This window comes from Vipera ursinii, assembly GCF_947247035.1.
Source record: "Vipera ursinii genome assembly, chromosome: 5".
NCBI lineage: Eukaryota > Metazoa > Chordata > Lepidosauria > Squamata > Viperidae > Vipera > Vipera ursinii.
The window spans coordinates 16824468-16837349 of NC_139518.1; the positions used below are offsets into that span (position 1 = coordinate 16824468).

A 12882-nucleotide genomic window follows, 5' to 3' on the forward strand; every position below is an offset into this window, starting at 1 on the left:
TTCCCTCATACAGCTGCTTCTAATATTTAATTACAAAATCCCTTAAATAGTACAACTTCTGATGATGAAATAGCTTCATTATTTAGATACATGCAATGTATCAACTTACCAATGAAATAATCAACTCTGTGTCCCATCATGTTAGTAGACTTGGTTGGACAGTTGAAGCGAAGGTATTTAGCAACAGCCTTCTCTTCTTTGAATGGTTCTCCCACTTCCTATAAAGAAATAAAGAAAATACAATGTAGTATCTTCATTTGAATTCAGAATTTATGACATTTCTTACTAGTTTTCACAGACTTCATCTATCTATGAAAAATAATTGTTTATAAATACTGGGCAAGATTGATTGAGAAAGCAAAGGCTTCGAGTTTGTCAATCAACTTACAAGCCATTATTTTAGGCTTTCAACTGCCTCTGAAGCCTAAATGCATTCTCCGATTCAATGTATCAAGATACAGTCTTAAATCTTTTCCCTGTTCTGGCAAATCCATAGTTCGTTTCTTCCCTAAAGGGATCAATCACAGAACCAGGCTTTTTCCATTATAAACTTAATAGTGAAATTCGCACTGTGGAATAATATATCAACCTGGACTCAACTGCCCGTTTTTGATCTTTAGGTGGAAGGTTTTCAAGTGCTTCAATGTGTCACCAGCTATTTTGTATGTTTCAAGTGCCACCAGTGCTTTTTTTGTAAAAGAAAAAGGTGCTGGAACTCACACGTCATACAACCTGCATTGCCTACCCTACAAGGTTCCATCCAAAAAAGGTGCCGGAACTCCGTTCTGAGCGTTCTATGACAAAAAAAGCCCTGAGTGCCACAGATTTAAATTTAGTTATGTCTTCTTTATTTGCATTTTTCCTCTTCAACTTTTATGCTGCCACTCTCCCTTATAAAGTGACTTTTATATTATTGTTTTATTTATATTTTAATTTATTCTGCTTTTGACTGATAAATCACTTCAGTGCAATCTATAAATATCAAATAAATATATGCAAATAAGTAAAAAAGCAAACTGGAAACTGAACACTTTTCCTAACAGTTATGGTTAAAACACCACATTCTAAAATAGTAGCATTAATTTTCCCCATTATTCAAATTTTCCAGTGAAAGGGCAGTAAAATAGCAAGTAGCTGAATGGTAAAAACATGTAAATGAATCTTGCTTAGTTGTATGGCAATGATACAGATGCACAGAAATCCTGTTAAACAATGTTTATCTTTAAAGACAAATCATGTAGAACAAGCTTATTGGTGATTGATACTTCTTTTCTCTCTTGGTAAGCTGATAGCAGTCCTTATAATACCATATAATACTATTTTATAAGGACACAAATCCCATGCACCATATTTAACAAGTCAAATTAATAATTTTTCAAAATTCAGTTTGAATATATAAGCAGTCACTGAATTAAAAATTAAAGAATTTCCTCTCCCCGTTACTTAATTCAAAGCAAACGATGCAAGAGAGATTACTTCAGCAAGTGTTATGGAGGATTTGGGAGATTAATAAATAATTTACTGACCCAACTTTATTCCAGAAGAAATTTCCAATTCTACTGTAAATATCTAAAGATCTGAACAGTCTAAAGGGGAATCTGATGACTAAATATTGTTACCACAAAGCTGTTAAATTTGTTTTACATAAAAATAAGAATACAGCTGAAGAATACTGAATACTGAAAAAACACCTTTTTGCTTATAAACACTTCATCGATTACTTCTACTGAAACCAGATGACTGATATATTTTGTAATTATTATTTAAAGAGCAGTATATACGTAAATGCACTTATTTAAAAATATTAAAAATAAGCTTTGACTCAAATATCTTGTAATCTAAATTTCTACAACAGCAAGACAACAGAGGGATGAAGCAAAATATAGTGAAACATTAAGGAAAAAAATGTACACAAATTTAATCACTTACACTTTCACATACTTTGACTAATGGACCTGTTATGTATGGAATAATATTCCAGTACACAGGCCTCAGACTTAAAATACATTGTTATCTCAGTGACCATTAGTATTTTTTTAGTGAGACATATGTATAATTAAGACTGAATCAGTTCTAACGAACAAACAAACAACACTATATTGACAATTCAAAAATAAAACTTTCACCACTGATTTAAGTACACTTTTCATGACACTAGTAACAGCTGGCAGAAAAGATAGATATTGGCCATTTGATTTGCAAGTAAGTAATGCTTCATTCAGAGTTCTGAGTATACATTTACACTGTTTGGAAACACTAAAGCATAAAAATCGGCATAATAATCCATCTACTGGATCATATGACATGCCAGTTTCTATTAACAGCCAACAAATTACTAACCAGCTCATTTTGACACAGATCAGGAGGAAGCCGTGGCTTGTACACAGGTATACCTTCAGGACTTTCACCTACAAGTTCCCACATTGTGCAGAAATCAATCAGTGGGGAAAAAACGAAGACTTCCAGTGTAAATACTAATAATTATTGCACCTAACAATGAAGGTCTTACTGTTGCAGAAGTAGGTAGTGATACTATTAGCTGACTAGTAAACTATACCTTTCACTGGACAAGCCAGCATGGATACGGAAATACTGGTATGTAAAATAGGAAGGAGTGTTATCACATAGCTCAACACTCTTACAAATTCACCTCAGTATGTTAACATCCCTTTTTTGGTTAGAGAATTATTTAGAAATGGTGCAATAGGGAAGGATTACCAAAAAAAAGTGATCTAGTTAACGTTTTAGAAGGTCTGAAGTCTTAACTGACATTTATTTCTTATGTCTAACAGTTCTTGAATCTACTACTCGAATGTCAGAATCAACTTGTGCACAGATGGTCATATTAAAAATATTCACGATCAACATATACATGAATGTAAGTGTTTCCATTTACAGGCCTCATCCTGCCTTAGCCATGAAACCAGCTGGGTAACCATGGGTCGGTCACTGTCTTTCGCCCCAATTCACGTTGCAAGATTATTGTGGAGAAAATAGGAGGAGGAAGGTATGCTGGATATATTCGCTCCTTTTCCTTTGAGTTATTTGTAAAAATAATAAAGGCAGAGTGGGGGAGGGAGGGAGGGAGGGAAGAAGGAAGGAAGGAAGGAAGGAAGGAGGGAGGGAGGGAGGGAGGGAGGGAGGGAAGGAAGGAAGGAAGGAAGGAAGGAAGGAAGGGGGGCCCAAAGCAATTTTCTGCTCAAAACAAAGAATTAGATGCCAAACTCTTTTCCTGAGATGGGCGGAAGACAATTAGAATGGCTCCTGAGGGAAGCCTTTTTGTGGGCTTCCCTCACTACATTCCAAGCAGAAGACTACCGGTATTTTAGGAAGTCCAAGAAAATTATGTAATATACACTGCTCTATCCTCATTGGGAAATTCAGAAAAGCAGCCTACAGCAGGCTCTTAGACTTTGCAGTGCTATAAGGTAAATACATCTGTAAAGGTAAAGGTAAAGGTTCCCCCGCACATGCGTGCTAGTCGTTTCCGACTCTAGGGGCCGGTGCTCATCTCCGTTTCAAAGCCGAAGAGCCAGCGCTTGTCCAAGGATGTCTCCGTGGTCATGTGGCCAGCATGACTAGACGCCAAAGGTTCATACATCTGTGTGAACCTTCTAACTAAAATCAACAATATAATTGACCGTGCACATGTAAAACCAGCACTCTTGTTATGCTGTGATCTGGGGATTCCTTTCTGCTCTGCCTGAACAAATTGCCCGTTGACTTGTTCCAGCCAACTAGAGAGGAAAGCTCAGATGGCTGTCTGACAAAGCAACCTGAATATACATTCTGTATATATAACCTCACATTGTATGGCCTGAATGTCCCAAATCAGCACCTGACACCAGCAAATGTTTTGAACAATGAAGTTTATTTTAGAAGCTATTTCAGCACCAATAATGTATTCTGTCAGAGAGAACTGAATCAAAAACATGCAAGAGAGAGAAAGCAAAAAAGTGACCAAGAGATATGTAAGCTTCACAAAATTGAGTAATTTTCAAAGTAACATTTAGTTTTGCACATGTAAATGTCTTGTGTAATTTTAATACTGTAGATCAGTATTAAAATTAAGTTTATATGTAAGTGTCAACAACAGAATCTGTTCAGCATGAATATGTCAAAAAGAAAACTTAATTATCTAATTAATAAGAATCTGTCTTTATTTAGTGGAGCATCCATGCTTTGAATCTTTAAAACAGTTGGGGATAATAGCTGTTATCCCCAACAGCCTGTGCCTGTCTTCAACAGTGAAGGGACTCAGGGAAGAAAACATCCTGCAGTTAATAAGGGTCCACACACACATTTGCACTACTCAGGTAATGGCCCCAATGACTCTCTAAAAGAATGCAAATGACCAGCTGTCTGGAAGGAATATACCGTAAATCCTTCCATTCCCCACCATCCAAGTCAGAGCTGAAGAAGCTTCTTGGATGAGAAGCGAAATATCTTTTTTTTTAAAGTCCAAATTGCTGAAAAAGCACCTTTGGGACAACCATGACCTGGATGACTCAGAATATCCATAGACAGTTTTTGAGAGGTTACCTGAAAATAATTCAGAATTTGAAATGGCTAATTAAGGCTAGTTATTCTTTAGGATTATTAGAAACACTATATAAACGTATCATTACTAAATAATAAAAAAGTGCAATGGATTTTTGAACTCCACATATTTTTGCATATTAAAAGAAAAGCTATGTCTCAAATTCACAATCAGTATAACTACGATATGGACAATCTAAAAATGAAGCAATAGAGACAAATTTTCTAGCATCCTAGTGTGTGTATAGTTCCCAATTCTCTTCCGTACTAACCCCAGCAATTCTCTATATGCAAAAAGTATTAATACAAAGAGCTGCAAATATTTAGCTCTGCACTGGCTCTGCAGTAGTTTTAAAGCTCTTGCTTGCACAGATCAACTCTTAGTGCCCCTGCAGACAATCTACATGGACTGATATGAAATATATATCAATTATATCAGAAAATCAGTTTCTGAAATGTAGGTCTTTTCTCAACTGTTCCTGAAACATGCACCAATATGTGGTGTGTGTGTGTGTGTATATATATACACACACACACATACACACACACATACATACATATGTGTGTATGTATGTATGTGTGTGTATATATATACACACACATACATACATACACACATACACACACACATACATACATACAAAAAAGCATAATGCAAAGACAATTAAAACATTATTATTCGTTTATATATAAAGGTTCATAGGGATAATCTTTGAAATTCTTATTTTTAGAATTTTTAGAATCCATAGATTATTTGTAAAAAAATATTCTGGGAAGGCTTTCAAATCCTATATGGACTTTTCATTTCCTGTGTTACATATTCTTTATGTAAATTGGTATTTGTAGAGAACAGTACAGAGTACAGTACAATACTCATTATATCCAGAATATTATCCTATATTGTAATGAAGCTTTTTTGCACAAGCTCATTTTTTGTAAATAAACTTATTCAAAAATGGTGGATATTGGATAGAACTTACTATCAGCCAGGCAAAACTAAACAGAGCTGCAATGATTATGTGTTTGCTCAAAGAAAGACTCACTGCGTAGTAGAATTTGGTGCGGGTCAACAAAACAGAACTGCTTCTGATAAGGAGAAACAAATAGCTGAAAATGTGCGACAAACTGAATCTAGTTTTCCAATGTTTCTTTATATAAATCTGTGAAACTATGTTTTAGTGTTCAAATGAAAGTAACATTATTTTCCACTTTGAAATGCCAACAATATTTGACAAATCATATCTATTTCTATATAAAATTTGAGGTTTTGCAGACTTTCATAGTTGAGAAACCTATATGCGGGTCAAGAAGCAACAGTGAGAACTGGACACGGAACCACTGATTGGTTCAAAATTGGGAAAGGAGTCCGGCAAGGCTGTATACTGTCGCCCTGCCTATTTAACTTATATGCAGAGCACATCATGAGAAAGGCAGGGCTAGATGAATCAAAAGTTGGAATTAAGATTGCTGGAAGAAATATCAACAACCTAAGATACACAGATGATACCACTCTAATGGCAGAAAATGAAGAAGAACTAAAGAGCCTCTTGTTGCGGGTGAAGAAGGAGAGTGCAAAACTTGGGTTGAAACTTAACATTAAGAAAACCAAGATCATGGCATCTGGCCCTCTCAATTCCTGGCAAATAGATGGGGAAGAAATGGAGGTAGTGACAGATTTTGTTTTCCTGGGCTCCAACATCACTGCAGATGGGGACTGTAGCCAAGAAATTAAAAGACGCTTGCTCCTGGGAAGGAAAGCCATGGCAAATCTAGACAGCACACTAAAAAGCAGAGACATCACCCTGTCAACAAAAGTGCGTATAGTCAAGGCTATGGTCTTCCCAGTTGCAATGTATGGCAGTGAAAGTTGGACCATAAGAAAGGCTGAGCGCCAAAGAATTGAGGCCTTTGAACTATGGTGCTGGAGAAGACTCCTGCGAGTCCCTTGGACTGCAAGGCGATCAAACCGGTCAGTCCTAGAGGAGATCAATCCTGACTGCTCTTTAGAAGGCCAGATCCTGAAGCTAAAACTCAAATACTTTGGCCACCTAATGAGAAGGAAGGACTCACTGGAGAAGAGCCTAATGCTGGGAAAGATCGAGGGCAATAGAAGAAGGGGACGACAGAGAATGAGGTGGCTGGATGGAGTCACTGAAGCAGTAGGCGTGAGCTTAAATGGACTCCAGAAGATGGTAGAAGACAGGAAGGCCTGGAGGAATGTTGTCCATAGGGTCGCGATGAGTCGGACACGACTTCGCAGCTAACAACAATAAAGACTTTCATAGATTTCTGTTTATGTGCATTACAATGTTATAGCCTTTATTATCAATACTTTGATTTCAGGTGTAAAGTATTTATTGCCTCTTTAAAATAATTATTGCACAGGCCTTTTCACATGTAGCACAGTCATAGTTCCTGAAAGTTATACAATGGCCGGGCTAATTTTCTTCCTCATTAAATATATTAGACTTGATAAGTAAATAGTATTATTTTTTTCTTACTCAAGTTGTTTTTTCCATAGTTCCTCACTTATTTTTTAAAAGTTATTTGTTGTTTAAGTATTTCATCCTGTCATAGATTCCTTCCAGATTAGCACTAAATAAAAAGGATAAATTGAAATCCTACAGTAAAAACATCAACTTAATCTTTTAATTAAGTTTTAATGTTTAATATTAACTATCCTGGCCTTTATTTTAAATTTTTATATCAGTTTTTATGCTTTTATTTTTTTGTACACTGCCTGGAATCCCTGTGAGGGAGATGAGTGGTTTCTAAATTTGATAAACAAATACTATATCCATAAATTGTCAAAACCAAGTTTCAAGATAATCTTGTGCAAAAATAAATATTAAATGACCTTTTTTCTGAATTGTATACTCTTAGAAATTTAAACAGAAATCTGTTAAAAATAAGCCATGTGCATATATTGCATTTTCCTGATTTTATCTGGACTTCATGGCTTTTTTTAATTCTTGAAAAGAACAGAATGTATGACTTAAAAGCAGAGGTCCCCAACCTTTTGGGCACCAGGGAAAAAGGTTTTTGGGTGCCATGGAGAAAGTTTTTCTCCCGGACCAGAGAGAGTGTAGTTCTGAATATTGCCTACATCCCAAAGATGGAGCTTTCCTTGTTTGTGCAGCCCGCTTGCTGGCATGCTGCGGACCAGTGCCGGTCCACGGACTGGGGGTTGGGGACCCCTGACTTAAAGGATATTTGAGTCAAATATAAAATGTTTGAAATCCAGCTCCTTCAGGAACTTTATTTCACAACGTACAGAATTAGAAGCAAATATATCTCTGAGAACAGATTGTGCCGTTGGTTTCTTGCATGGGTAAATGCATAAACTGACCTAATCTTTTTTTTTAAAGCCAGCATCTACCTAAAGTACCAATGGGTGATTAAACGTCAAAATTTTAATTTATGAGATGATCAGCTTTCTCTTGTACAACTGATTGTCTCAAATAGGATATTATAGAATGTAGCATTTTTTAAAATTACAAATTTGTAAAAACTGTAAAGATCTCTGTAAGGTTCATAAAGAAACTGGAGATATATGCTTAACCTCATGCATGTGTTCTCTAGCATTATACTGAATTTTGTCCATGAACATTTAAAATAGCACTTGATTGGGGTGACATTAATCCTAAAGTAAGAGTAATCTATTTTAATAAAGTGGCATAATAAGAAATTATGTATTGTATATCAAAAAGCTCATTGTAATGCACTAATTAGAGAAAGGCACTCAGAAATATCCATTGAATAAGAGAGCAGAGATTCCAGGGGATTTATGTCATTTTCATCAATTTACCTCAATTGCACAAATATCATTTACATTAAGTAATGACATTCTTATACAAATGATATGAACTGCAGAAGAAATTGGGTGCAGTACACATGAAGTCTGTCATAATGATGTCTAATAAAACAAGATTCCACTCTTTAGGGACAGAGATATAAAGGCTGGGTGGAGGCAGAAAATAAATTCAGTAAACAACTGATGAAGAAATGCATTATAAAACAGTTTTTGGATGACACACATTTTAACATTAAGATGCAAAAGAAACTGGTCTGTACTTGGAAATTGAAAATTAAATTATTATTTTTTAAAAAAATACTTAATAGAGACAATTCTTCAGTTTTTAGGACGGAATTATTAGACATTCTCCTTCACTTTTTTTCATTTTTTCCTGAAAATTAGCCCTAATTGTATCTGTTCAGAATATCTCTTTCTATTTTCAGTATAAATTTTCTGCTCACTGGTTTTTCCAATAGACAAAAATGAAGAGATGCTACATTGCTTAAATTTCAGCAGCTTACAGCTTCATTTTAATAAAGTTTTAAACATTTTAATAGTAAAATGATTAAATCTGTAATACTAATTCTACAATAAACTCTATACGCCAAACAGAGATGCTTTTGGAATAATAAATCAAGTTTTATATATAGTACATAAAGTAATGAAATACTGCATGCATTTCCATTCTTTTTTCAAAATTTCTATTCTTTTCCCACACAATAGAAAAAGAAATCCTTTTGTTTATTCCAAATGTTTAGGTATTTTCCATCTCTCTACATAGATAAAATATTATGCTATGTTCTTTCTTTGCAAATTAGGAATTCCTATTATTGCTTGAAGATTATAAATGACTGAATGAAGGACTATGAAGTTTTGAACATTAATTACTGTTCTTTATATATACTAACATTTAGAAGATAATGTGTTTTCTTAAAATCCTATTTTAGGGATTTTTGCTTATGTTGTCTTTAATCTCTATGGTCCTAGTCTCTAGAATATCTAAAATAATATTTGTAATTTAGGAGGTAGGGATTTATTTGTTTATGCATGCTTCTCATCTCACAAATGCAACTCATGGAGGTTAACAAAATTTAAAAGCTATACTGTACAAACCAAATAATAAACAAAACTGGAAAACAGCAACCATCCCCTGGGCTGAATTCTTTGGACACCATGCCTTGGAAAATGGCTTTTCTGAAAAGCCAATCAAGTCATGTTCCACTGGATCAGCATTTTGACAGAAAAGCACACTTTATGGGATCCTATGAGATGACATTCTCTAATTTCAGATATACGAAAATAAAGACCACAGAATTCTTAATCCATCTATTAATAATATAAACATGCTTGATTTTCAATGAAAGAATGTAAGAGATAGATGCATGTTCGCTGTTTTATTTTCCTAGTAGTTTTTTTATTAGTACATTAGTACAATGCTCAAATCAACAAACAATAGGTTTTACAAATGTATGGAGAGCAGAGATTAAGCAGATTTAAAATCACAATTCCATAACTGGTAGTTATGGAATTCTGTTAAGGTCATTTTGTTGAGATCATATTCAATTATATTTCTCAAGTATTTATTATTTATTACAACTACTATATGCATATGTACTGCATACCTACAGCATATGAATAAAATTATAACTATTCTGAAATAATTTTCTAGTTCTACCAAAGGTTAACTAATGTGTATTGCTAACATACGTACATATGATTTAAGCAAATTAGATAGTATTTTCAATATCTGACACATCTTTCATTAGAATCACATATGGGGAAAATGCTCAGGTATTTTAATTTGTGGGTGCTCCAACACTGGAGATTTTTAAGAAGAGACTAGACAATTATTTGTCTGAAATGGTTTCCTGAGAAGGTAGTCTAGATTCTAGAAGACCTTCAAGATACTTTCCAACTCTATTATTCTATTCTAATTTTATCATTTCAGCAGACAGCATTCTGCTTTATTTTAGAAATATGTAAGAGTCCTTTAAAGATGCTAAATGTATTCCATAACTACTTAAAAAGCACGTATAACATGCTCATCATACAGCAATAGGATTAAGAGCACTGGACTTGAAATAAGAAAAACACCTGCTTTGTTCCTCTCATGACGACAAACTAAAAATAATGCAAGTGTCATAGGAAAAAACACTTGTTTATGCACTCTCATTACATGAAAGAATTGTTCTCTATACCAGGGGTCCCCAACGCCTGGTTCATGGACCAGTATTGGGCCGCAGCATGCCACGAATCGGTCCGCACAAACAAGCAGAGAAAGCCCCATCTGCGGGATGCAGGCAGCACAGAAAATCATGCACCCTCCGGTCTGCGGAAAAACTTCTCTCCATGGAACTGGTCCCTGGTGCCCGAAAGGTTGGGGACCTCTGCTCTAGACAACTGCATATGAGGATGTATATAAACGTTAAGAAAAATTCAGAAACTGAATGCGTATTGAACATAAGAAGTTGGCTGTTCATTCAGGTGTAAAGCTCCATGGGCAAATCTGGGTCACTTTTCTACCATTCAGCCTTATATGCACAGGTAGTCCTCAACTTACTACCACAATTAAGCCCAAACTTTCTGTTGGGAAGCGAGACAGTTAAGTGACTTGTGCCCCACTTTACGACATTTGTTGCCACGGTTGTTAAATGAATCACTACAGTCATTAAGTTACTAACATAATTGTTAAGGGAATCTGGCTTCCCCATTGATTTCGCTTGTCAGAAAGTCACAAAAGGTAATCACATAACCCTGGGGCACTGCAACCGTCATAATAAGCACGAGTCAGTTGCCGAGCATCTGAATTTTGATATGAATATGGAGATGCTGCAATGGCTGTAAATGTGAAAAGTGGTTATAAGTCAGCTTTTTCAGTGCCGTTTTAACTCCCAACGGTCGCTAAATGAAGTGTTGTAAGTTGAGGACCAACTGTCTCACGCAACTCTCGGCAGCATAAATAAATTGGGGTTGAGAAGAACGATACACACGTCCCTTGACCAGCTCCTGAGCCGCACGAAAGATTATACATACACGAACAACTGCATATTTAACCATGCATGCTAGGATGAGGAGGATTAAGCTGATAAAATGGCAAATTTGAGGGTGCACAGAACGTAGATCAGGGGGTCTTCAAACTTGGCCCTTTTATGACTTGTGGACTTCAACTCCCAGAATTCCTCAGCCAGCAAAGCTGGCTGAGGAATTCTGGGAGTTGAAGTCCACAAGTCATAAAAGGGCCACGTTTGAAGACCCCTGACGTAGACAGTAAGTAAAACACAGACGGATCGTGCTGAACACATTTTTTTTTAAAAAAAATCTTTTAGTAATAATTAGGACAGGCACCGACTGAGGAATTGATTTGAATTGAACTGAGGAGATTTGGCCAAAACAATAACAAAAACTAGCAACGAAGTAGGAGGTGAGTAGGCAAGAGGGGAAGGTGCAAACAGATGTTACAAGGTGGGGAAGAACAGAAACGGGGTCGATCTTTACACCTGAATGACGGGGGCGGGGGGGGGGAGAGAGAGAAGGGAGTTAAAAGAAAAGAGGTTTGGAGGGTGAGGACCAGACTCAGATTAAACGGCTTTTCTTTTGGTTTGGTTTGGTTTGGGTTTTTTTTTAGCCCCGAGAGCCGGAGCAGGAGAGCCGGGAAAGGGCTCTGAGGGGAGGGCATCGCGAAGGAAGGAGGAGGAGGAGGAGGAGGGCCGGGGAAGGGGCGTCGAGATGGCGGGGTCGCAGCCAGGTGCCTGACGAGTGTCGGGAGGTTGGGGAGGGGGCTCCCCTCGGGGTTTGGGGTGGCGGCGGCGGCGGCGCTCGGCCCAGAGAAGCGGGAACCGGAGGGGCCACCATTTCCCCTCCAGAGGAAGAAGGCGCCGGATGCGGCCGGCCCCGCGGGGAAGGGGGAGCGGACGGAAGAGTCGCAGAAACGGCAGGAGAGATGCTGACTGGCGGCGGCCGCGGAGGAGGCGGAGGGGGGGGAGGGAGGGAGGGAGGGAAGGGTGACCGGGCGGGGGAGTGGGGGGTGGTGAGCCTGAAGGAAAAGGGAAACTCATCCCGCAGGGCGGTTGCGAAAAGAGGGAGGAGATAAAGCCAGCCCGGTACCTGGATCCGCTTCCTGTGTCTCCTCCGCTCCGCCATGATGTCCCCGTCTGGTCTCCTGGTGACGTGGGGCTGAGCCGGAAAAGGGGGGAGGGGGAGACCGAGGGAGGGAGGGAGGGGCGGAGAGAGAGAGAGAGAGAGAGAGAGAGAGAGAGAGAGACGGAGTTAGCGTCAGCCAGCCAGCGGGCTCGCGAGGGGCGGCAACCTCGCGAGAGGCCGCGCGCGAGCCCTTGGGGAGGCGGGGCGGGAGCGCGGTCCGGCCGCCGGGCTTCCTTTCCCTCTTGTCCGCATCGCTCCAAGGAAGAATAATCATAATAAATAATAATAAACCTTTATTGTCAAAAGTACATGTGTATATTGAGATTAGCTGAGCCTCCCCCCCCCCCGTGCTCTCTGCCCCCCCAACACACAACTGCGTTGTTTAGGGACGGCGACGCTCGCCGTTT

General features: G+C 37.9%; 1 protein-coding gene across 2 annotated transcripts in view; it reads right to left on the minus strand.

Annotated features, from left to right (window-relative positions):
- Window positions 1–12600, minus strand: part of SEC62 (SEC62 homolog, preprotein translocation factor) — a 29062-nt gene extending 16462 nt beyond the window's left edge. Inside the window, exons 1-3 of one of the 2 annotated variants that reach the window (XM_083363348.1) lie at window positions 12440–12476; window positions 10534–10735; window positions 110–218 (exon numbers count right to left, since the gene is read on the minus strand). In XM_083363348.1, the coding sequence (XP_083219474.1) occupies window positions 110–140 (31 nt within the window). In that variant the 5' untranslated portion in view covers window positions 141–218; window positions 10534–10735; window positions 12440–12476. Of the gene's footprint in view, window positions 1–109; window positions 219–10533; window positions 10736–12439 lie in introns of both variants that reach the window. The other variant, XM_083363347.1, reaches the window with a different exon arrangement.
- Between the last annotated feature and the right edge of the window lie 282 nt (window positions 12601–12882).